The 26,979-nt window shown below is 39.1% G+C and overlaps 1 protein-coding gene across 1 annotated transcript in view; it reads left to right on the forward strand.

Moving 5' to 3' along the window:
* Positions 1 to 12,208, forward strand: part of pcdh15b (protocadherin-related 15b) — a 780,285-nt gene extending 768,077 nt beyond the window's left edge. Inside the window, exons 35-36 of the mRNA XM_072239829.1 lie at positions 1,381 to 1,516; positions 11,630 to 12,208. Coding sequence (XP_072095930.1) covers positions 1,381 to 1,516; positions 11,630 to 12,208 — 715 coding nt within the window. The remainder of the gene's footprint in view (positions 1 to 1,380; positions 1,517 to 11,629) is intronic.
* Positions 12,209 to 26,979: the final 14,771 nt, after the last annotated feature.

Here is a 26,979-nt window from a genome sequence, read left to right on the forward strand (position 1 = left end):
CTTTACTTACACTCCATGACCACTCTAAACATTTGTTTCTTCTACTGCTTCTACGGTGGCTGCAGTGTGCACTATCTACAAGTACAGCAAGTATGCCACCAGCACCTCCCTAAACCATGACCTCTCACCAAGAAGGAAAAGAACATCAGGTATTTAGGAATCCAACTAACTGCAAGTGCCTTTGCATGTTACACACTACCCTGACTGGGAATCTCTTGCTGCTCTGAATCCTGGAACTTTTTTCCTCTTAACACTGTGGAGATACCTTCATCAGAAGGGTTGCACATGTCCAAGTTGGCAACTAGCCACTACCTTCTCAAAAGCAAATAGGAATAAACGATAAATTCTGGCTTTGCCAGCAATGTCTACATACTGAAAGCAAAGAGTAAATAAGAAATGCATATTACCCCTGATACATGGAGAAGTATTGGTACGTTAAAGTTCAGTAGTTGAGGATTTACTTGTGGAAGTCCTGATTTTATTGGAAGGTACTCTCTGAGATTTAGCTGACTGTGCTGTGAAGTTGCACGCAGATCCTCATCATTGGCAGCTAATACCAACCTGAGCCATTTAGTTTGATGTTCATTAATACTAACATAATCTGGAGAAGATCCAGATAATGGAAGGTCATAGTAAAGAGAATCAACTTCATATGGAATAATAGCATATATTTAAGACATTGATGTATTGCTAATGTGTAAAATAAAACTCTTGAACTGTGATTAAAAGTCTGCTATCTTCCAGCATGAACTTAATTGGATTCTATTAAAACTTCCCCTTACTTTATGTTGAATTGCATGAGTAAAAATATTAACAGCATTGCATAATACGTAGTATACTGAGTTTTTTACAAGGGACATGGTTAACAATACAACATAGATGGAATAGAAAGATGTATATGATATTAATACTTAAATTCCACAGGATTATTTGTTTGGCATTTAGTAACATTGAGCAATAGTCCCGTATTTTAATTAGGAATAGTTATACCTTTTATCGAATAACATTTATCTAATAGATGTTTAGTAAATGATCCTGTTTTGTGTGTAACATTCAACTTAGCACTTTCAAATGTTGTAATAAAGTTGGATTATATGGTCTTTAAATGGTGGCAGCTTACTCAATTCTCAATAATGCACCACAAAATAATTAATTAACTGTGAAGAATTGAATTTAAGTAAATCCTGTAAAAGTGTGATTTGACCAAAGGAACCATCTGTTCTCGACATTAAATAAGCAACAATCTTCCCACAGTGAGGTGGACTGCTCCTGCTGTCTTGCTGATCATTATTCTGGCTAAAACTGCAATTTTACATGGTTCATAGAATTTCTGTGCCTAAAATAAGATACATTAACATGAGCTTCTGACGTTAATTCTAGGTATGAAGTACCACAATATGGAAGTCGTCGCCGATTAATCTCTCCCTCCGGAATGTATGATGATTATGGCGAGGTGGTGATGGAAGATGATGGGGGTTACTATTATAGTCCACAGGGATCAAATGCAGACGGAGAGGTAGTTATATGTAGCAGATTTATTTTCCATTTAAATGTTAATATACTTCCTTTTGACAATGAAGCACACATTGAAATGGGAAACATCAACAATTTTGAAAGACAGCTGTTAAAGCTTCAATTTACGATTCAGGTCAAAATACACATTCTTTTTTTTATTGCCAATATACAGAGCATGAAGTTGTTGCTGGTATCTTTCTTATATCAGTGATGTACATTTGTAATGTAATGTACTTAATTAAATCACAACATTAATTTAATGGTGACTAACAAATCAACCACAATATAACATTAGTTATCTATTTTACTTTCCCTGATTTGGGAATGCCACGAGAGTAAATGAAACAGGTAACCCTCCTTATCCAATTGAAAACTTCTAGTATCTAGTTCCTTGTGTGATTCGATACTGCTGAAGGCAGTGGACTCACATCCCATTATGATAAGTTGTGAGAGCTGGCACCTTGAAAGGACCATAAAGGACCATTCCCCTTCAGAACAAAGGAACCTGTCACCAAACATTGATCCCAATTACATGCTTGATTGTTATTTTTTAAAAGAGTCATCCTGATTTTCTGGGTATTACAAAAGTGATTAACTGTTAACGTCAGTCCTATCACCAATAAAACTGGTGGGTAGTTGTACAGCAAGTACTTGACCATCTCCTGCATGAGGGCTTTCTGCATAAAATAAAATCTCAGATCCAGTAACTCAAGGCATTACCTGCCGAGGGAATCAATGATTGGCAGTTGGTCCCTCTATATGCAATTTGGGAAAGTTGCATGAATCAACCCTGCAAGACCCCAATCACCCCCAACCCTTCAGGCAATTGCCACACACTTTCAAAGAGTTCAAACAAATCCTGATAAATATTTTCCAGTCCTGTGCCTTTTTACATCAACTAAGCTACAAAACAATGTAGAGACAACTATCACATCTAATTTGCATTCTCAAAGATACTTTATTTTAATTGAATTGCTCATCCTAGTTTTCACCACGAATTTCCTACCTCACCAGCTATTCAAACGGGTTTAATTTTAGAAGGGAAAAAGATGACATATCATTGAAGATTTAGAAGATTTTGGGTCAGGACTTGCGAGGAAATACGAGCTGGTCTGTCTCAGACTGACTCCCTGGAAGTGTAAATGTGAAATCTCAGAGGCCCCAAGCCTATTGGTTGCTCTTCACTGCCAGTTTCCTGGCACTGCCCAATAATGGACCTCACAGATTCCTGTATGAAAACACGTGCTGCAGTTCCCAGGTACATGCTGTACACTGAATGTGTACCAGTTTACCACTTACCACAGGAACAATGACTCCATTTATTTCAACAGAGGGAAAGGGCTGCAAAAGACGAGATAAGACTGTTTTTATTTGGACTAGATTGAATAGGCCAACTTTTTTAAAAATCAATAAATTTTTCGCTTAAATTTAGATTCAGATTTATTTATCATATGTACATCAAAACATATGTTGAAATCTGTCATTTGCGTTAAAAACCAACACGCCCAAGGATATGCTAGGGGCAGACCAAAAGTGTTGCCACACAATCTGGTGCCTGCATAGCACGTCCACAATGTTGCACTGAACAGCAATAACAACAACAAAATGAAACGAAACAAGACAATAACAGCGAACAAGGCCCTCTCCCGTTCCCTGCGATCCACCCAAAAAATTGTGATCATAGAAATATATGGCATAAGGTATTTCAGTCTTTCTCACATCAGATAAAGATTACATGGCTCATATTTTGTTAAATTATTTGAGTCCACTTCAGTTTTTTTTTAAATTTATCAACACTCTTTCTAAATGACTTTTCTTGATAAATTAACATTTTAAATAAAATAATTTTAAAAAGCACATTCAGAAACATTAAAGTCCTTTACAGGTTTAACACATAGCTAAGTAAGAGACTGTTGGCTTATGTGGCTGGCAAAGTTTTTTTTGTTAATCAGCTGTTTCAGGGATAGGCCTTATCTGGCGCACTCAAGTTACAACAGTACCTGGTGCAAGGCCTTTGCACTGTTTGGGAGATTGGGACAGCACTTGCTAGCAAGACCACACTGGCAGATCAGCAAAAAGTAACCACAAATTTAACCCTAGACCACTGCCAAGTTTGGCAACTATTCCAGGCCCTTTCCACTCTCTGTATCTTTCCGGCTACGGTTCCCTTGAATGCTTGAAACATAAAAACCCTCCTAGCATAAGTAACAAAGCTGATCTAATTTCAAAAGAGAGTATTTAGTCCCATCATAATAAAAGCACTTATAATTTATCAATTATAGGATGATTGATTTTCATACCACGTTTCAGACCTTTTGGAAAAGGAATCAGCCACAAAATACAGCTATGTTTTTAGAACCAAGTCGGCGTCTGCATCTAATAAAGTGATCACAGGGTGTATATTTGTGGTCTTCTGTTGCTGTAGCTCATCTACTTAAAAGTCCGGTGTGTTGTGTATTCAGAAATTCTGTTCTGCCACCATAGTTGTAATGCATGGCTATTTGAGTTACTGTCACCTTCTTGTCATCTTGAACTAGTCTGGGCATTCTCCTCTGACCTCTCTCGTTAACAAGGCATTTTTTTGTCCACAGAACTGTGCTCACTGTATGTTTTTTTATTGTTTTTTTGCACCATGCTCTGTAAACTCTGGAGCAGGCATTCCCAACCTCGGGTCCATGGACTCTTTGGTTAATGGCAGGGACCCATGTCATAAAAAAAATCCCAGGAGATCAGCAGTTTCTGGGATACTCAAACCACCCATCTGGCACCAACAATTGTTCCGTGGTCAAAGTCACTAAGCTAAGATCACATTTCTTCCTCATTTTGATGTTATGTCTGAACAGCAACTGAATCTCTTGACCATGTCTGCATGCTTTTATGCATTGAGTTACTGCCGTATGATGGGCTGATTAGATATCCGCATTAATAAGCAGATGTCCAGGTGTACTTAATAAAGTGGCCACTGAGTATATATTCCTTTTATCCAACAATTCTTGTTCCATTCTATCCAATCTCATTAAGTTTTTATTATGAGATCCTGTGAAACTTTGAATCAATTATTTCATTTAGTGATCAAACTTTGAATCAATTATTTCATTTAGTGATCAAAGTCAGTTATTCGCCCTAGCAAGTTTCTAATTCTGGTTCAGGGTCTGAAGATGAAAACATCTGAGTACGGCCCAGTTTCCTTATTCCACACCCTCTGACCATTTCCGCCTTGTGAAAGTCAGAATTTTTCCATCCCTCAGTACTACCAGTACTGGAATTTGGTCATTCATTCAGAAGTAACCTGATTTTTGGTTTATCATTAAGCAATTTTCCTCCAGCTTCAAAAAACCAGATTTAAAGTCAAGGATGAGAAAGCTGGAGCCATTGTTCATTTCTCAACCAACAACAATCAAGTAGTTGTCTTGTCGTCCTTTTTGGACCTTGTGAATTACCTATTTATTGCCATATTAACATACAAACCATATGAATCTACACCACCTGAACCTTACCATAGCAATGGAACACAACAGTTACCTCTTGCACCACCATGGGCTATTTACTTGTCTATGACTGTATTTTGCTTTTGCAGACTTCTCACTCTCTCTTTTCATTGTCTTGTAGAATTTATGTATAGTTTATATTCTGTGTGTTGTCAGTAACTACATGCTTGTGATACTGCTGCAAGCGTGTTTTTCATTGTAAGTGTATCTCACTATACTTGAGCACACAATAATAAACTTGACTTGTAACATCACAACAGTGACCATATTTCAAACGTAATTATCTGTAAACTGTAATTGCCTTGAAAATATGAAAGATTTCATGCAAGTATTTTTTACTGTAACCGGTAAGGTGTAATATCATGTCTGAAACTGTTTTGTTTGTTCATAACAATTCTCTGTATGCTCTTTAATTTAGATCCATTTTCATAATTTCAGGCAATTCATCAAGGCAAAAGTGCGGTTAGGAAAGGTGCTAAACAGGAGACTGGAGATCAGACTAGTGCAGAAACATCAAGAAGTGATGCATTAGGCCAAGGTGGTGCTCCAGTACAAGCAGATGCCCCCTCGACTGAGGAGAGTACGGCTGCAGGAAGGATTCAGGGTGGAGAGGGAAAGAGAAAGCTGAAAAGTGTGGTTCAGATTAGTAAGCTAACAGGAGATATTGGCAAGGTTGAGGCAGGCAGTAGTCAGCTAGTTGATCCTTCCATCTCGTGTCCCTCTCGATGGAAGAAAGTAAAAATATTTCCCATGATACTTCAGAATGTGAAAGGTAGTAGCAAGGACACTAATTATGCCAAACTTGTTTCTGCACGGCGTGTGGAAAGCCAGGACAGTATAGTAAGTGAAGAATCAGAAAGCGTAGTCATTAATGGCAACTATTTCCAAAAATCAACAGTGGATAGGCCAAAAGAAAGAAAGAAAATGGGCAAAATTTTAAAGGGTGTCAAAATTTCCAAGCAAATGGAACTCAGGCGTAAATCTCAAAGCTCTGTCAGTGTGACTTCGGTTATTGAAAGTGAACAGGAAGATGGATCCAAGACTCGAGGTGAGTCCGAAAAGGAAGAAAAGATCTCAAAGGTCTCTATTAATGTCACAACAGAGAGTGATGAAGAAAAGAGTGATGCCTCTGAGGAAGAAAGTGATGACCTACAGAAGAAAAGGGATTCCTTCAAAAAGACTGATGATGACTTGTCAATTAGCAGTGTTGAACAATCAGAGGTTGAAGATAAAGATTATCTTAAAGTGACACTTGATCAAGATGAAGCAACTGAAAGTACAGTGGATTCTGATGAGGAAGGTGATAAAGAAACAGACATAACAGATGAGGAGACAAAATCTGAGACAGAGGAAGAAAAATCAGAGGGAGATAATGAAGATGAGGTTGAGTCTGATGAAGAATTCAAAAGTGAAACCTCTGAAAAATCTCGTTCCCAAAGCAGTAAAACTTCACAGAGCAGAATGTCTGAATCAGAAGTTCAGGATTCAGTGTCAGGTACACCATCCAAAAGTGAAACCGCATCACAAGATCTTGATGAAGTATCAGATGATTCTGATGAAGATGCAGCCACCAGCACGGCAACAGAATTAACAAGCTCAAGAACAGATTCACAAGGAAGCAGGTGTAGCAAGGCTACATCAACAGCAACCAAAAGTGGTTCGATGTCAGAGAGTGAAGACAGTCAGAGAACATCAACCACAAGCAGTTCTGGAGAAAAACAAAGCTCATCAACTCAAGGAAGTGTAAGTAGCAGGACAAATTCTGCTTCAAGAAGCAGCAAGAGCATATCAAACAGGACATTTTCAGCAAGAGGAGCAAGTATAAGTGCCTCAGTAACATTTACCACTGGCTCAGAGAACACTATTGAGGAAGAGTCGAGTGAAGAACAAGACACTGCATCTGAAGCAGAGGATGAAAACATTAAAAACACAGTCACGGAAGATGAATCTAGTATTATTAGCAATAGAACAAAATCCAGTGCAGCATCCAGTCAACAAACTGTGTCTGAAACTGTCAGCAAAAGCTTGAGCACTCAAAGTCGGTTGTCTAATGAGCATACCATTAGTCCTGAAAGCAAAGGTAGTCAGTCAAGTGGCAGTGAGAGTACCAGTCATTCTGGATTTTGTGGCAGAAGCAGCACAAGCCGTAGTTTGACAAGTACAATCATGTCCAATCAGACTGACCTTTCAGATTATTCTGAGTCAGTGAGTTATGTGGGTGGCAGGGATGACAGCTTAAGCAGAGAAACAGCTTCAAATCACGATGAGTGCAGCAACAATGGCGGAGGCGTGCAAGAGGAAGAGAGTGAAGATGCATCAGAATCAGGAACATCATTTTAAAAGGAGCTGCAGGTGCTCAAAAGCTGTTTTTAGGAGTGGATTTTGATGTTTGAAGTGATTGCACTTGCAAAGATTTTACAACATTTGATTGCAATGCTTTTTGTGACATTTGGTTGTAGCTTTTCATATTTATTCTCTAAAATGGAATTAGTTTCTTGAGCAACAAGGTAGCTCTGAATTTTCCTTTATTTGGTTTTGTTTTGTGTTTACTGATCAGAAAGGTTCATTTCCAATAAAAATAAACTCCTCTCTCTGACCAAACTCAATGTATTTTGGCATTGAGTTGGCATGCAAAAATTTGAGCTGGGTGAAACTTTTCTAGTAAGAAAGCTGAACAGTTTTTGTACTATGCCGCATGTGTTTGGGGTTTGAAGATTGCTGTGTGGAATTAGCATGTTTGGAAATCTTAAAAACGTTTTAAAATATTTCTCTCTCCTTTAAAAAAAATGTGAATTTGAGTGTGACAGTGTAATATTTCTTCATTTATAATCTCCCCTTTGTTGATAACGATGTCTAAAGCTCTTGTATTTAATATCGGACACTGGAATCTGCTTGACAGGATGTCCTTGTCTTCATTCTGTTTCTCCATCCACTGAAAGAAATAGAGTGGATGTTTCTGGTTGATGAACCTTCATTGGAACTGAACAGACGAGAGAACAAGTGTCTTTAAAGGTGCAGAGAGAGGAAGGGATGGAGAGCAGAGGGTTTGCTAGGATGGAGACCAAGGTTGTCCAAGTAGCACAAATGCTGTTGGTACTGTATAGGAAAGGGTGATGAGCATTTGCTTATCTGACCAGAGGAGTGTGAATAGAGAGCGGTAAATGAGAGCAGTAGATAGAAACAAAATGGTGATGAGATACCGTTCCTCAAGTTTACTTTGAGCTTCTTTGGAACAAAAATCATTGTTAACATAGAGGCCAGGGTATGTGAGGTATTGACAAGAAAGCTCTGGGGGCTTGTAATGGATACGAGACTCAAATCTATCCCCTGAGATGGAGATAGAGAAGTTTGAACAAAGAGAGGGAAGAGTCTAAAATCAGAATCAGAATAGTTTATTATCACTGGCACGTCATGAAATTTGTTGTTTTGCAGCAGCAATATGTTGCAAATATAATAATAAAAAAAAATTACAATAAGTATATGTAAATTAAGTAGTGCAAAAAGGAGGAGGGGGTAGAATAGTGTGATAGTGCTTATGATTTCACTGGCCGTTCAGAAATCTGATGGCAGAGGGGAAGAAGCTGTTCCTAAAACATTGAGTGTGTGTCTTCAGGCTCCAGTACTCCTCCTTGATGGTAGCAATGAGAAGAGTCCTGGATGATGGGAGTCCTCAATGATGGATGCCAACTTTTTGCAGCATCGCCTTTCGAAGGTATCCCCGATGCTGGGGAGGCTACCGCCTGTGATGGAGCTGGCTGAGTTTACAACCTTCTGCAGCTTTTTCTGATCCTGTACAGTGGCCTTCCACACCAGATGACCAGTTAGAATGCTCTCCACAGTACATCTGTGGAAATTTGCATGTGTCTTTGGTGACATACCAAGTCTCTCAAGCTCCTATTGAAATATCACTGCTGTTGTGCCTTCTTTGTAATTGCATTAATATGTTGGGCTCAGGATAGATCTTCAGAGATGTTGACACCCAGGAACTTGAAACTGTTCTTCTTTTCCACTGCTAATCGTTTGATGAGGACTGATGTGTGTTCTCTTGACTTCCCCTTCTTTGGTCTATTCCTTGGTCTTACTGACATTGTTTTTGCAACATCACTCAACCAGCTGTTCTTTCTCACTCTTGTGCTCCTCCTCCATCTGAAATTCTACCAATAAAAGTTGTGGCATCAACAAATTTATAGATGCTGTTTGCGTTGTGTCTAGCATCACAGTTATGGGTGTAGAAAGAGTAGAACAGTGGGCTAAGCACACACACTTGAAGTGCACCAGTGTTGATTATAAGTGAGGAAGAGATGTTATTTTCGATTTGCGCAAACTGTGGTCTCCTGGTGAGGAAGTCAGGGATCCAGTTGCAGAGGGAGGTACAGAAGCTCAGGATTAGGAGCTTGTTGATTAGAACTGAGAGTATATTTGTGTTGAAGTAATTAAAGTAAATGGCAGGATACTTGGTAGTGTGGAGGAGCAGAGGGATCTGGGGGTACATGTCCACAGATCCCTGAAAGTTACCTCATAGGTGGATAGGGTAGTTAAGAAAGCTTATGGGGTGTTAGCTTTCATAAGTCGAGGGATAGAGTTTAAGAGTCGCGATGTAATGATGCAGCTCTATAAAACTCTGGTTAGGCCACACTTGGAGTACTGTGTCCAGTTCTGGTCACCTCACTATAGGGAGGATGTGGAAGCATTGGAAAAGGGTACAGAGGAGATTTACCAGGATGCTGCCTGGTTTAGAAAGTATGCATTATGATCAGAGATTAAGGGAGCTAGGGCTTTACTCTTTGGAGAGAAGGAGGATGAGAGGAGACATGATAGAGGTGTACAAGATAATAAGAGGAATAGATAGAGTGGATAGCCAGCACCTCTTCCCCAGGGCACCACTGCTCAATACAAGAGGACATGGCTTTAAGGTAAGCGGTGGGAAGTTCAAGGGGGATATTAGAGGAAGGTTTTTTACTCAGAGAGTGGTTGGTGCGTGGAATGCACTGCCTGAGTCAGTGGTGGAGGCAGATACACTAGTGAAGTTTAAAAGACTACTCGACAGGTATATGGAGGAATCTAAGGTGGGGGCTTATATGGGAGGCAGGGTTTGAGGGTCAGCACAACATTGTGGGCCGAAGGGCCTGTGCTGTGCTGTACTATTCTATGCTCTATGTTGAATGCTGAGCAGTAACCGATAAGCAGCAGGCTGACGTAGGTATTAGTATTGTCCAGGTGATCCAAGGCCAAGTGGAGAGCTAGTGAGATTGTATCTGCTGTAGATCTATTCAGGCAATAGGCAAATTGCAACAGGTCCAGAATGACCGTGAAATGAACGTAGAAGTGAGAGTAAGTTTATGTTGGCAGCACTTGAAATGAAATTTTCCACTTCTGTAGGAGTGTAAGGAAATAGTCGTCAGTGTAATGGAAAAAGAGAAGGGAGAGAGCCTGAGTAAGACTGAAAGAAAGACTGTTCACATAAACACAGCAAACTGCAGATGCTGGAATGTAGAGATTTAAAAAAAAGCAAACTGCTGGAGCAGCACACAAAATGCTGGGGGAGCTCAGCAGGTCAGGCAGCATCTATGGAGGGGAATAAACAGTCAGATGTTTCAGGCCAAGTCAGAATGAAATGTTGACTGTTCAATCCCCTCTATAGATGCTGCCTGACCTGTTGGGTCTTGCTTTGGGTATCCAGCATCTGCAGAATCTTTTCAGCCAGTGCTTTGAGACAGCACAATCAGACAGCTAAAAGAGTTGCTGCCTCAGAGATCCAGTGAATAGGTTCAATCCTGACCTCTGGTGCTGCCTTTGTGTGTCTGCACATTCTGCCCATGACCACGTGGGTTTCCTTTGGGAGATCTGTTGGTTAATAGGTTAAATAAGCATCGTAATTCCCCCCTTCCCATGTCTAGATAAGCAGTAGAATCAAAGAGTTGATGGGAATGTGGAGAAAATAGGTTGCCAGGAAAATTAATGGGGGAAATGGGATTGGTCTATGAGCAAGAATATTCTCAATGAGCCAAAATAATTTCTTTCTCTGAATTGATTAAATATGGAACATAGATCCTGGAGAGAAAGTAGAAATGAGTGGTTCAGGGTTGGGCATTGCGAGGCTGTAGGATATAGAGGAAAGATTTCCTGACCATCTCACTGCGAGATGTTTAGTGCTGGATTCACAGTCCAGTAGCAGGTATGAGGAGGTGTCTGAGAGCTGATTTTCAGCCTCAGCAAGGTATGAGTCAGAGAATAGACTACTGTTTTTGAAATGCTCCTCCATGTCAACCAAATACCTCAAGAATGACTCTGGCTCCTGAACCAGTGTGGATAACTTTACTCACCTCAATTCTGAACTAATCCCACAACCTATGGACTCACTTTCAAGGACTCTACAGCTTATGCTCTCAGCATATTTATTTATTTTGCTTTTATTTGTACAATTTGTCTTCTTTTGCACATTGGTTGTTTGGTAGTCTGTGTTTACGTACAGTTTTTCATCAACTCTACTGTATTTCTTTATTTTCCTGTAAATGTCTACAAAAAATAAATTTCAAGGGAGTAGTTGGTGACATATGTGTACTTCAATATTAAATTTCCTTTGAACTTTGCCAAAGGTTCTCTAATTTTTCCTTTGCCTCTTACAGTGGGCTCGCCATAGAAGAATAAAATTGGTGGTGGATCGTGAGTATGAAACTAGTTCAACTGGTGAGGACAGTGCGCTGGAGGCACAAAGGATTCGCATCAAGCACCCAAATAACCACAGCAACATTAGCAGTAGCATCTACGTTGTTCAAAATGGGTCCATCATAAGAACAAGGCGCAGTTGCCCTCCCAACAATGGGAAAGCAGCTTCACCCCCAAGAGTGGGAAAGCATTTTAAGAAGCTGGATAAACTGGCAGCCACGCAGGAGGAAAAAGCCCCATTGAACAATCCATCATCGTCAGATGCAACGGCTTCTTGCAGCAATGACAATCTAAATGCAAGACCGTCGAGCAGCTCTGTGGCTTCTGGCAGCACGGGGCCCAGCAACTGCACGTCCAGACTGAGCATAGTAAAGGCAAAGACTGACAAAGCAAAAAGCACAGATGACCAAGAATCAGCTATTGACACTGAAGACGTCAAGGAGCCTTTGGAATTTCACAGTGATCAAACACAATCTGACGAAGAGGAACTGTGGATGGGACCCTGGAATAATCTTCACATACCAATGACAAAACTCTAAATTAGAATTTTTATTGCAATTAATGACAAAGAAATCACTTTTTTATGGTTACTGTGGAAAAGTAACAATGTTTTCCAATTTGTTCATTTGAAAGGTGCATTTTGATTTATATGACTTGCATTCAATGGGATTGTCAGGCATTCACATCCCAACAATCACAGAAATGGGCTGTATCTTTAGTCACAAAGAAATCCCTGAATATGATAGTGATTTCATGCTTTGAATGTAAATACGGAGTAATAGACTTGATCTGATACTTGCCCTGCTTGGCAATCACAATGAAGTAAAACTAAAGGTTCACTGTTTGAGGGACTGAAGTAAATTGGTTTCTTTACATCAAACATAACCCTTATCTATTTTTGCAGATGTTGATAGATTACACTGATTTCAAATGGTGGCCTCGATTTGACAGAGCTAATTACCTTCAGTGACTGATGGAAATTTTTAAATGTACTGGGGTACAAATTCATCTTCAGACATGTGCACTGAATGCAAAATGTAATGGTGGGTGCTTTTGTTGACTTCACTGGAACAGAATTTCAGAAGAGAAGTACAATGTGATTACACAACTCCATTTCGCGTTTAGCACTTGGCTGATGACAAATTTTTTAGAAATAAAATAAATTATACTTTTTGAAAGCCTCCCCTCCCCCATCACTTCACACCACTCTTAAGTTACTGCCCCCCACTTTGTGAGCAGAGATCTCAACAGGTAGCCATTGAAAGAAAAAAAAATCAGCTAATTTATAACAAAAAAAATCTTAAATATTTGGCTTTGATGCTCTAGAGACAGTGCAGGATAATGTTTGAATGAATGGAACATAGTACTTATTTGCAGTTCTATCTACACTTTTAGAATTGATTTGCAACTTTTTTTGGGGTTTTATACTTTGATGAGTATTAATTATCTTTTGTTGTGTGAATTAATTTCAGAAACTAAAGCATAGAAATGCCTTTGCATTGAAACAGTTATTCCACTTCAATCTTAAATTTCTGTTATGACATTGAATTGAGATTAGATAAACAGTGATTTATGGTAACAATGCATTGCATAAATCTGATATCTACTGAGATGTGCCCAGGTGCTACTGACAAAATATTGGTTTCAGGAGGTAGTCAAGAGAGATTTAAGGAAGGATTTCCACATGCATATGGTGAATTCAATCTGCCAGTGATTAAACAGAATACAAGGTTGCTGTCACACAATATATTATTGTATTTGGCTAGCAATCTTTTGCATGGGCATACTCTGTTTTGTTGGTACATTTGAGAATAGATCTTGGCAAGTTTTAAGCATCTCTGTTCTTTTCATCTCTTCCATCACCGAAGTCTGCCACATAACGTTATAGATGGTGTTTATTAACCAACATATGCAGAGTTTAGGTAATATTTCATAAATCATACAGTAAATTCTGTAAAGCTGGACATTTTTATTTTAAATTATTACAATATTCATTAGATCTGTGCACTCATAGAATTCCCTCTCAATGATGACATATAAAATCTAGCACTGAATGTGACACTTGATATTTTTATAGTGAGTATTATTCAAGCTGGACTGATCTTCAAAAAGATGAACACTAAAGTTGGCTGTCACCCTGTAGGGCTGAGCATCCCACAATTATATTGCCTATCCGACCATTCTGCATGCAAGAGCTGATAGTAAATACCAGCAACCTATTGACAACAGCAGTACTGTGCTTTTACTTCTTTTCTGAAAATTATAAACTTTGATAGTCTAATAATAATAATAGGAAACCAATGTTCTATCCACACTAAAGTTCTGCTATTAACTATGTTTTCAATTTTATTAAATTTACTATATTGCTGATGTCAATATCAATATTTCTCACAGTCCAAAATTTCATTCTTTTGCTTTCTGATTTTTATTCTGGAATGTTCAAGTAAATTTTTCAGCTAGAGAAATAGTTTCCTAAAATGTTTAATAATTTTATATTCTTTGCAGCGATGATTCATAAGATTTACTTTGCTATTGTACATAATTTATCAATGATTTAAATCTTATATTTTAAATGGAAGATATTTAAAAATTTAAGTTCTGAATTTTGACTTCTGCCAATGCAAATCATTCTGTTCTTCTAAATCAGAGTATTTGAGTTACCCCCGACCGAATAAATCAAAATTGCTAACATATTTTATACTTATGGGATATTGTAAATGTGGTCCAGGTTAGAGAAAGTTAAAATATGAATTGTTTTTTCAAGTATACTAGATCTCAGCAATGTAGATCTGTAAAGGCAACACTGTTCAGTTCAAATCATTTACATCAGTCTGGACCTTTAAAAAGGTGAGATGTTAAATGGAATCAAAAATGATCAAGTGCCAAAGAGCCACTGAAATTTATAACATGATAGTTTAGCTCCTGTTCTGGACAACCATTCTAATTTTAATGTCTGCCATCCTAACTTCAAAAAAAAATCATATTCTTTTGGGCACAGAATTCCATTTTCTATTTTGAGACAATAATAGATTATTAGAAATAATAGTATACTATTTTAAAGCCTCTTCCTATGCTAACCAATTTCTTCCATGAGTTTGAAATCTCTAAATCATTCTCTACTGTTAAGCCAATCTGCACAGTGTCTGTTCTTTGCTTATTGTACTGTTTCAATTATTTTTTTATGAGAAGTAGCTGAAAAACATGTTGTGTAATCTGGCCAATGCATTTGAAATATATACTTAACTACTCTGGTCTATTCACTCCAACATCCAATTGCTTTGCCATTTCTTGTTAATTCGTATACCTTTTCTAGGCCATTGCTTCCAATTATTTTCTACTATTTGCACTTTCATGATTTAGAGCTTGAGTGTAATATGTAATCTTCCTCCTCTTCAGTGCTTGTTCAGTTGCTATTGTTCTCCATGTATAGCATCACCAGCACATTTATGGTTAATTTGCTATCCATCTCCCAGAAGACAACAAGAAATCAAATGTTACCTCCACTTGGATCTTCATTGAATATTTGCTTGGAACTGATGTCACAAGTGTGTTCGCAGATTCGCTTGCTTTTAATCTTTCATGTTAAAGCTTACTTCTAATGGAGGCTTTTCAAAAAACACTATTTTATGGTATATCATAACATTATAGCATCCTTAAATTAATTAAGGCAGCCCCTTTCCAAAATCTGGCTGAGACTTTATGCTGCACAGCTTCCATAATAATATGAGTTTAATGAGACTGTAGTCGTCTTGGTTCCATTCAACATCCTTTTCTGTTCATGAACTTTATTAATGTCCGTGACTTCTGCATGCCGTATTTCAAAATAATTGATGTTTTTGCTCCATTAGATATTAACTGTGCTGTGAGTTTGCAAGTGCTAGAAACTCCATGATGCACCCTGTGCTCCAAGGGCTTACCATTGCATCGTATTGTATGGCACAGAGACAAGTTATTCAGCCCACTAGACAATACTGGCATTAATGCTGTATTCAAGTCTCCTTGTGTCTTTCCCTAAACCTGTCAGTATAACAATCTTTTACTGTTAACTTCATATGCAAATGTCATGAGTTCACCAAATGTGTGCTTCACCTCCATTTTACACATGGTCTGTGAGATCACCAAATCAGGCAATGGTACCAGTTAATCCATTCTGTATCCTCTGTACTCACTGACATGATCATGAGATCTCTTGTCCTTTAGAGGTAAATAAAACCTTAGTATTAATTTAACTTCATTCTGCTCACAACTTAATTCGCTTTCAATTTCTTTATCCTTTCTGTTCTTCCTACCTGTTTTACTGCACTGCTACAGAGCTATAACCAATATTCTAAACCTAATACTTTGTTAATTTAAAATGAGTTAAAATACATCAATTTGTTTATTTAAAATGAGTTAAGATTTTTAATACAATTGAGAATTTCTGCTTGAGTTCTTAAAATGCGAAATTTTCCTATTGATTTTCCTCCTTTTTTTGTACAGAACTCCCAGTTGGAATGGACCAACATTCAGTTAGAATAGCTGTACAAAGACTTCCTGTCCTATCCTGCTAAGTTCATGGCCATTACACCTTAACAAGACTCTTGGGCAACAGGGATACCAAGCTAACTCGGGTGGGAACTTCATTTTGTTGAGGTCCTGGTGGTACTTCAATGATCTACTGACTAGGTTGCCCAATGAGTGAAACCTAGCAAAAAGATTATAACGCCCTTGAAGGTAGGTCAATAATTTCATTTGATAGGATCGGTGTGTTATTCAAAAACTCATCAGCAAAGCCTGTTCTTTTGCTCCCACACTGCACTCTAACTCCTAGCCCATGATTTTTTTTTGTGTGGTGATATGTGGCTTCCAGGGCAAGCACTTTTGCATGAAGTCATTGTGCTACCTCTTATTTCAGACTGCTGGCCGAAGTTGAGATAATCCAGGAGTAAGAGGCATTCATTACTGAGGCACAAGCCTGTATGTTCAAATATACAGGGCCTCAAAGTGAAGGGTGCTATCCTATCCCCAATCTAATGAAAACCTCATCCTTCATTGAAACCCAATTTGTACTAATTGCTTTACTTCCACTCCCATTTATTTGACCAAACATTTCGGAGTTTGAGTATGATTTGGCACTTGCATCAAGACGGAGCAGGATGTTAGTTTAAAATGTGTCTCATTTCTTTAAATGATATGATTTCTATTAACTAATTTCCATCTTAATTTCACTTGGCACTTTGGGTTCAAAATCCTTCTTTTTCTCATGCTGATTGATGTGAATTAGTCCTCTATTTAACCCTGATACAGGTTTACTGTTGTTTTACCACTTTTTGTCATCTTTTTGCTCATATTCTATAACTTTAGATTTTTAAAGCAATTCTAGCAAGCCAAGTAAAACGAGTAAAAATATAACCAAACAAAATATGTTTGTAAGTCAGTCTGCAACAATATAGAGCACAATACCAGAACGATGGCCAAAACAAACACCTGAAATAAGATTATTTAATCTGTTAAACCAATTTGGTATGTGCTATGAATGGTATAGATGAGAATAGAAAATGGTAAAGACGCATAAATAATATGAATGATCATGTCAATGGCAGACAATGATCATTGTGGGGAAAAAAAATTAGAAATGCTATAATTCAGATATATCCGTTGTTGAAATCAGTCTATAACAGATACTGTATATCAGAATTATTTCTAAAAAACAAGATAGGAAATGCAGATGAGTAGAGGGAGTTAGTTTTAATTGGAGAGATAAGTATAAGTTAATCAATGGATTAGTGAACTAGTTGCACAGAATAGCAGAGCAAATAATTTGGTCACCACTGGCAGAAAGATGATTATATCCTGGTGGATATGTCAAAAACTTATGTACAAAACAGAAAAATAATCAGCAGATGTTCACTTCAAGGACACCATAAGAAATGTTTGCTACCATTCTTCCCACCCACAAAATTGACCAACCTGCCCTCCTTTACCCTTTTTCTCATGATTGTTGTGGGTGACTTCCAGGCCTTGCAGTTTTATCTGAAGTCTGACTCCCTTTAGGTTTGACAGACAGGTGACCAGTTGGATGCACATTGAGTCTGTTTGTTAAAAAAATCTGAGCTTCAAACTCACTCGAAGGATCTTGTTTAGGTTACAACATTCCTGATCAGCTGATTCAAGGAAAGATAAACTGATTTCAGTATAAGTGCAATATAGGTTCAGCAGAAGGATACTTAGTGGGTTTGCAAAATAAAAATTAAAAAAATTGCAGAAGACAGTTAAAAATCAATCACATTCAGGTGGCCCTGTAGGCCAGATTAGACAAAGAAGGAAAATAATTTTTTTACATAAAGGCAGAAGATTTTTTAGTGATAATTCAGTAAGTTCATGGACACTTTTATTGACACTAGGAATTTATTTGAAAATTGTTTTAATTGACTGCATTTAGATTCTGCACCAGCCTGAATGAAATTTTAATTCTTGTCTCTGGATCATTCGTACTTGCCTCTGGATAACTAGTTCAGTCACAAGATGGAGAATTGGTTTTCGGATAGAAAACAATGAGAAAAAATAAACATCTTTCTCAGATGGTAGGCTATGACTATTGGATACTACAGCCATTAGTGCTTGGGTTCCAGCTACTCTCAGTCTTTGCCAGTGGTTAAACTGAGGGGACCAAATGTTCTTTTTCCAAGTTTACTGATGATACTAATTTTGAAGATTGTGAGTGCAGACAAGAATGTAAAGAGGCTTCAGGAGATGTAGACTAAGTAAGAGGATAAGAAAATTGAAATTGGAATATACTGTAGAGAATGCAAGGTCATCCCCTTTGGTGAACATAACAGAGAAACAGTCTTTGTTAAATAGTTAGAGATTGGGTTGGGCTGCTGTTCAAAGGACCTTATTGTAGCTGTGAAGAATTCACTAAAAGCCAAAATGTAGGTGCCTTTATACTGGGAGAGTTTGATCATAGGAAGGGAAATCTTATTGCAATTGTGTAATGTATTGAAAAAACCAACCTGAAGCACTGCATGTGATTATACGCTCCTTACCAAAGGACAAAGGCAGTGACAATTTATTCAGCTGGTTCCGGGGATGTTAGAGAGTTATATGAGGGGAAAGGGTGAACATTAAGACTCTCCAGTGTTTAGGAAACTCTCATTAAAACTTACATCATTGTTAACTTACAGCAATGCAAAAAGGATGTTTCACCTGGCCGAGGAGTTTAGGATCAGGGCATACCATTGAAACTAAAATGCCATTTAAGACTGGGATGAGACAAAAGAACATTCATTCAGAGTGTGGTTAACCCGTAGAAGTCTCCATCCAGAAACGCTGTGGATACTCAGTCATTGAGTTAGTTCCAAATAAAGACTGACAGGTTTCTGAATATTAAGGGATTCAGGTGAAAAATTGCTGGAAAATGGTGTTGAAATGCAAGATCAACTATGGTCTTGATGAGTGGTGGAGGAGGCTCCAGAAATCTGATGGCCCGCTCCTTCTCATATTTCCTATGTTCTTCTAACCCCTACGGTGTGCTGTAGTTACAATCTTATTTAAACTTTGAGTTGAATCTACTTTTGTTTAATCTGCACAAATTGGCTGTCATTTTGTCACCATAACATTGACAGATTTTCAGAAGTATCTAATTGGCTGTAAAATGCATTGGAATGTACTGCTGAAACCATGTAGTGTAAATGCAAGCTTTCTTTCTGTACATTTTTTGCTCATCTTTTTTCATATTCATTTGAAATATTTGCATGTTCTGCTTGTGTGTTTGTAAAAAGTAATACCCCCATCTTGATGGCATATAAAATATTTTCATCTGTGGATTATTCTTTTGATGTAACCTTAGAGGTCTTAAAAACCTGGTTAAAATGTCTTAATGCATTTCAACACTAATTTTACACCTCATAAGATTTATTGGCAGCATAGAAAATTCTGTTAGTTGCATTCAAGGATCATTGTAAGCAGAATTTTCCATTATTTCACTGGCCAGAAAATCATAGGCAATGCATCCATAATTAGCTGTCCACTGCACACAAGCTCTCACACTGACAAGGTCCCTTGGAAAACATCACTGGGACCAAATCTGGATTTTATTTTTAACAGGGCATTGGTGCTATCGATTTTTTTTCTGCTGATGGTGCTGTTTTTGTGTGAGTGCAATCCTAATTTAGAAATCAGGCTTGAGAACGCGCTGAAGTGAATGGGAGGAAATGTCTCTGAAGAAAAGACTTAAGAGCCAGTTCTTCTTACAGTTCTCACCAATTTAGCATTGGTGCAAAGCCAAAACACCTTCACACCAATATGAGGCTTATTGAGTTCATGTGCTGTTAGCTGATAGGATTTCACTAATCAATGCCAGAATCTTCCTTATTTTAACTTATTTATCAACAGGTCTGGTTAATTTGCTACTTGAACATAATTATTTCTCCCAATGTCGCACACTGAGTTTCTTTGCTTATTGTACTGATACAAATTGCTAAAATATGATTCCACCATCCTTCTTTCCTCAAGATCAATAGTTATTTGTTCTCTAAATAAAATATTGCTGTCCAATAAAGTTCCTGATTGAAACAGGCAATCTGCTCCTAGGTGATATTGGTGATGTTGAGATGGCTCTTGAAAGATGCATCAAAGTCATTAATCAGAAGGGAAAAAAATGCCAGGAAATACATTGAAAACAGAGACTATAATGAATCATTTTTAAAGGACAATAAAGCAGGGATGTCTATCAGTGGTGCGATCCATGGTTCCTCAGCCTGCTTGCTGTGTAGTCCTGTGCATGCCTTCTCAGAGTCAGGCCGGATCTGAGGGGGACCCTTAGAAGTAATAAGGTAATGGTAAGGAAAAGGATGAGTAAGCTGTAAGCTACCTTGGGCCCTCTAATGTGGCAAGGTCAATTTTGTCCACAGTACCTGGGCAATATCTGCCAGAGCAGACACACACTGACTCTCTAATCTGTCCAATTCTCATTGCATTGATCATCCAAATCTAGTTTGTTGAATAGTTGGCTGCAATAAACCCTTTCATATTGAAGAGCAATGCAATATCCAAACGGGAGTTCAAACTGAGTGCAAATAGATATGGAAGCAGTGGAAGAAATAATCAAGTGAAATTGCATTTATAGCAAAGATTTCACAGAACAGATTCACACAACAAATACAGATGGGATGCAAAGCATTAATATAGAACAAGAAAGCCCCTCGGGAGAATAACTAAACAACAAGAAACAGCTGCTTCCCGTGCCAAGGCTGATTGGAAAGATATGCACCAAATAACTTGTGAGTGCACATTTGTACTGTGGATAAAAAGTTACAACACAGAATAGTATCTTGGTGGAAGACGTTCATCAGAATAACATTAACTTATTAGAAAACTTACATGTTGAAAAACGCACCAATATGCCTTCAAGGACAATGGACCTTGTTGATGTATGCTTGATGCAGGCCTTTGGCTGTCATTCTGCTGGCTGCTCTATAATAGTGATTAGAAAATGTCCTGGTCTCTGATTTTTAAATAAGTGTCTGTACGTACTCTTATGTTGGTAAGATTAATCCTGACTGAGTTATTAATAAATGCATCAAATACAATGAACAGTTTTCCAATGGCTCTTTAATTGATAATATCTATCACCTTACTTAGATTAGATTCAACTTTAATGTCATTGTGCCGAGTACAGATACAAAGCCAGTGAAATGCAATTAGCATCTAACCAGAAATGCAAAGAATAGTGTTATTTGCAAAATAACTGCAAATAAAAAGTAAATACTACAGCACACAAATATAGAAGTACTGAGACAGTACAATATGGGTGCAATACTGCTTAGCGCTGTGATGTGAGGTTCAGCAGGGTCACAGCCTCAGGGAAGAAGCTCTTCCTGTGCCTGCTGGTGTGAGAGCGGAGGCTCCTGTAGCGTCTACCGGATGGGAGGAGAGTAAAACGTCCATTGTTAGGGTAAGAGGCATCTTTGACAATGCTTTTTGCCCCGTCCAGGCAGCATTTATGGTAGATGTTCTCAACGTTGGGTAATTGGGTGCCGATAATCCACTGGGCAGTTTTCACCACACGCTGGAGTACTTGGTGGTCTGATACGGGACAATTGCCATACCACACTGAGATGCAGTTGGTGAGTATGCTCCCAATGGTACAGCGGTAAAAGTCCGTCAGTATCCTGGGACAGAGGTGAGCTTTCTTGATGCTCCGCAGGAAATAAAGGCACTGTTATGCCTTTTTGATCAGGATGGAGGAGTTCAGGGACCAGGTGAGATCCTTGGAAATGTGCACACCAAGGAACTTGAAGCTTGATACACGCTCCACTACAGCTCTGTTGATGTAGGCGGGGATGTGAGTGTGGCTCCTAGCATGCCTGAAGTCCACAATGATCTCCTTGGCCTTCTGGGTGTTAAGGGCCAGATTGTTGTCGGCACACCACGCGACCAGGTGCTGGACCTCGTCCCTGTAGGCCGTCTCGTCATCCCCTCTGATCAGGCCAACCACCGTGGTGTCGTCTGCAAACTTGATTATGGAGTTAGAACCATGTACAGGAACACAGTCATAGGTGAAAAGGGAGTACAGAAGAGCACTCAGCACACAGCCTTGAGGCACGCCGGTATTCAGGGTGAGAATGGAGGAGGAGAGGGTGTCTAACTTAACTGATTGGAGTCTGTTAGTCAGAAAATCCAAGGTCCAATTGCGAAAGGATGAGCTGCTACCAAACCGGCCAAGTTTGGTGATCAGCTTGGAGGGGATCACAGTATTGACCAACTAAAGTCAATGAACAGCATTCTGACGTAAGAGTTGGGGCTGTCCAGGTGGGTCAGGGCAGAGTGAAGTGCTGCATGCCACCTCAAAATTAATTGCATAACTCTTCTTTGAAACAAGCACATTTCTCAAGGTAGATAATAGTATACCAAGGAGGGGAAGTTATGGCATTTTCTGATGCCAGTTGTATTGATCATGATGTATTTGGGATAACTCATTACCCAGAAAGGCAATCTGAAGGAAGGTCAAGATAAGTGAGGAGAAAAAGTTGAACAAATGTAATTGGAAATTGGGGAAAGGAACCTAAGAGAGAATATATGGGTGACAGCATCCAAGCAGTGAGCCTAAGTGGGTCAAGGCTGGATGGTAGAAGCAGGGTACTGCAATATTGGCAATTTTCCCAGTGCAGAAATATTCAGGTCCATTGTGATTCAGTGCTGAAGTAAGGTTTTCCTAATTTAAGCTTGTTTCAATATAGGGCTGTCAGACGAAAATAACTTTTCCCTCATCAGCCGTAGCAAGTGACAACTGCTTTATAGACTGCTAAAATGGCAAAAATAAAAATCAAGGGCAATTATGGATGAATAACAAATACTGACCTTCTCAGCGCTACATGACATGAATAGAAAGTGATGTCACATTTAACGTGTGCTTGGTGGCAATCCCGGTTTATGTTGCCGATGTCAAGTAGGCTGATAGATGCTGAAGGGCTGCATCCTTCAGCACTTGTCCATTTCTCAGCTGATTGGAATGGCAGCATAACAAGCAATGCTACACAATCTCTGTGACAAAATCAGAAAAAATAAGTTTTACGAACCTTTTCCCCTGGCACACAGCTTCGCATTTTGTGAAAACAGCTCAGTCGCCTCGGCAGGATCGGCCATCCAACCAAGAGCTAAATTGAAAAAGCCTGCTCCCCAGAGTCAAACTAAATAACATTGCATTGGAAGAGCACCTGAGGGGGAATACTGTGCTTACCTTGTAAGCTGCTGCCATCTATTGGAGCCTGTCACAGAAACTCATGATGTAAATTAATTTCTCGTGTGCAAGGCAATCTTTCAAGTTATTCTGGAGCTTTAAATTTCAGAAAGAAATACCTTGTGTCAGCACTCTCAATGTCTCTCAAACAACAATCAAGTTAATACAGAAGCTTTATTCAGGATTGCAGACTCTTCTGACATTTGGCTGCCATCCATTGTGTTTTCATGTTGTAAATCCACAGAATCTCCATCCACAATCATTCTGTTGTTCTGTCATCCTGCACTGGAGTAAACGAACTTGCCCAATTTTGTATTTATGAGTTATATCATCTTATTGTTGATTCTTTCTGGTAGGATTGGGAAGCAGAGTAACAGGGCATATCAAGTAAGTTCTGAGTTAGAGTGGTTCATGTCATATCTGTTCTCGTTTAAAAGTTAAAAACAAGTGTTGAAAGCACAACTCACAAAGATGGTTGGTTCCACAGTCAGAGGCCGCTCTATTAGGTACAGGAATGCAACCCAGTGTGTTCTTCAGCTGCTGTATCCCATCCACTTCAAGGTTTGACATTTTGTGCATTCAGAGATGCTCTTCTGCATACCATTGTTGTAATGTGTGGTTATTTGAGTTACTGTCACCTTCCAGTCAGCTTGAACCAGTCTAGCCATTGTCCTGTGACTCGTCTCATTAACAAGGCATTTTTGCCCACAGAAATGCCACTCACTGGGTGTTTTTTGTTTATCGCACCATTCTCTGTAAACTCTAGAGACTGCTGTGTGTGAAAATTCCCAGAGATCACCAGTTCCTGAAGTACTCAAACAATACCGTCTTGCACCAACAATCAAAGTCACTTAGATCATATTTCTTCCCCACTCTGATGTTTGGTCTAAATGACAACTGAACCCCTTGACCATGTCTGCATGCTTTTATGCATTGACTTGCTACCACATGATTGGCTAATTAGCTATTTGCATTAACAAACAGGTGTACCTAATAAAGAGGCCACTGAATGTAAATTCTAATACAAATGCAAATTAAAATTTGATGAACCCACATGAACAGCGAGAGCGAGAGAGAGAAACTCATTTATTAAAACTAACTTTATTATGAGTTGATTATCCCTGACTTAAAATTCAGAACGTTTGGTAAATGTTTTTTATCAGGCTAGACAATGTGGATCTATACACAATCACAAGCAAGAGAAAATCGGCAGATACTGGAAAACCAAGCAACACACACAAAATGCTGGAGGAACTCAGCAGGCCAGGCAGCATCTATGGAAAAGAGTGCAGTCAATGTTTTGGGCCGAGGCCCCTCATCAGGACTGGAGAAAATAAGATGAGTCAGAGTTAGAAGGTGGGGGGGAAAGGTAGAAGAAACACAAGGCGATAGGTGAAAGCAGGAAGTGGCAGGAGGGGTGAAGGAAAGAGCTAGAAAGTTGATTGGTGAAAGAGATACAGGGTTGGAGAAGGGAGAATCAGATAGGAGAGGGCAGAAAGCCATGGAAGAAAGAAAAGGGGAAGGAACACCAGAGGGAGGTGATGGGCAGTTAAGGTGAGAGAGGGAAATGGGAATGGGGACTGGTTAAGGAGGGGATGGGGGCATTACCAGAAGTTTGAGAAATCAATGTTCATGCCATCAGGTTGGAGACTACCCAGATGGAATATAAGGTGTTACTCCACCAATCTGAGTGTGGCCACATTGCCACTGTAGAGGAGGCCATAGACTGACATGTCGGAATGGGAATGAGAAGTGGAATTAAAATGAGTGGCCACTGGGAAATCTCGTTTTTCTGGTCGAGTCTCACTAATGTACAGGAAGCCACACCGGAAGCACCGGATACAGTAGATGACTCCAACAAACTCACAGGTGAAATATCACCTCACCTGGAAGGACTGTTTTGCGCCCTGAATGGTAGTGAGAGAGGAGGTGTAGGTGCCTAAAATCTGCCTATATTTCTTGCTGCCTCAGAAAAAGAGCTAAAAGAACCAAAAACCTCTCCCCTTTCCCCAGACATTCTCTTTCTCTCCCTTCTGTCAATGTAAATGTGAAACCCCGAAAGCATGTACCACCAGGCGAACGACAACTTCTAAACCACTGTTATCTGACTGGACTCTTGAAGGGGCCTCTTGTTGATAAAATGGACTCTTGGCCTCACAATCTACCTCGTTACAATCTTGCACTTTATCATTTGCCTGCACTGCACTTTACTGGTGGCTTTTACACTGTATTCTGCATGGTTGCTTGTTTTGCCTATTCTGACTCATTGCACTAGGTAATTATTTGATCTGTATAAAACAGTATGCAAGTTAAGTTTTTCACTGTATCTTGGTACATGTGACAATAAATAACAATAGCAATATGAGTTTTCTAATTGCTGATTTGCTTTTCTGTGGACAGCAATAACTGAAGGAAGGTTTCAATTCTTATATCTGAAAGAACGACATCCAAGTGGGGGAGGGGATCCAATTCTGTATCATTGCGAAGTAAAGACTAAGGAGAGCCCTGATCAAAGTCTTTAAATTATGAAATATAAACAGAAAATGGTGAGAATATATAGCAGTCAGATAGTTCTGTTCTGATGAAAGGACATCAAGCCTGAAATGCTAACTCTGTTTCTCTCTCATGAGAGGTTAGACCATAAGACATAGGAGCAGAATTAAGCCATTGTCCATCAAATCTGCTCCGCCATTCCATCACGGCTGATTTATTATCCCTCTCAACCCCATTCTTCTGCCTTCTCCCTGAAACCTCTGATGCCCTTAATATTTTTTTTTAAAAATCAACCTCCACTTTAAATATACCCAGTGATTTGGCCTCCTGTTCTGTCGCAATGAATTTTACAGATTCACTACCCTCTGGTCCTAGACTCCCCCACCATCGGAAACATCCTCTCCACATCCACTCAGTCTAGGCCTTGGAATAATGTTGCCTAACCTGCTGAGTATTTCAAACATTCTCTGCTTTAATCACAGACACAATTCAATACAAACACCTATGTGAGAAATCTGTTAATCGACTATTTAACACCATCATTTCCACAACCCTGATTTAGAAGTTACAGAACCTGGGCGTCTGTACCTCCCTCTGCAATTGGATCCTTGACTTCCTAACTGGAAGACCACAGTCTGTGCCGATTGGTGATAACATCTCCTCCTCGCTGACAATCAACACTGGTGCACCTCAGGGGTGTGTCCTTAGCCCAATGCTCTACTCTCTCTATACCCATGACTGTGTGACTAGACATAGCTCAAATACCATCTATAAGTTTGCTGATGATACAACCGTTGTTGGTAGAATCTCAGATGGAGATGAGAAGGGGTACAGGAACGAGATATGCTGACTAGTGGAGTGGTGTCGCAGCAACAACCTTGCACTCAATGCCAGTAAGACGAAAGAGCTGATTATGGACTTCAGGAAGGGTAAGATGAAGGAACACATACCAATCCTCATAGAGGGATCAGAAGTGGAAAGAGTGAGCATTTTCAAGTTCCTGGGTATCAAGAACTCTGAAGACCTAACCTGGTCCCAACGTATCAATGCAGCTATAAAGAAGGCAAGACAGCGACTACACTTCATTAGAACTTTGAC

Source organism: Mobula birostris, chromosome 21 (genome assembly GCF_030028105.1).
Source record: "Mobula birostris isolate sMobBir1 chromosome 21, sMobBir1.hap1, whole genome shotgun sequence".
Taxonomy (NCBI): Eukaryota; Metazoa; Chordata; class Chondrichthyes; order Myliobatiformes; family Myliobatidae; genus Mobula; species Mobula birostris.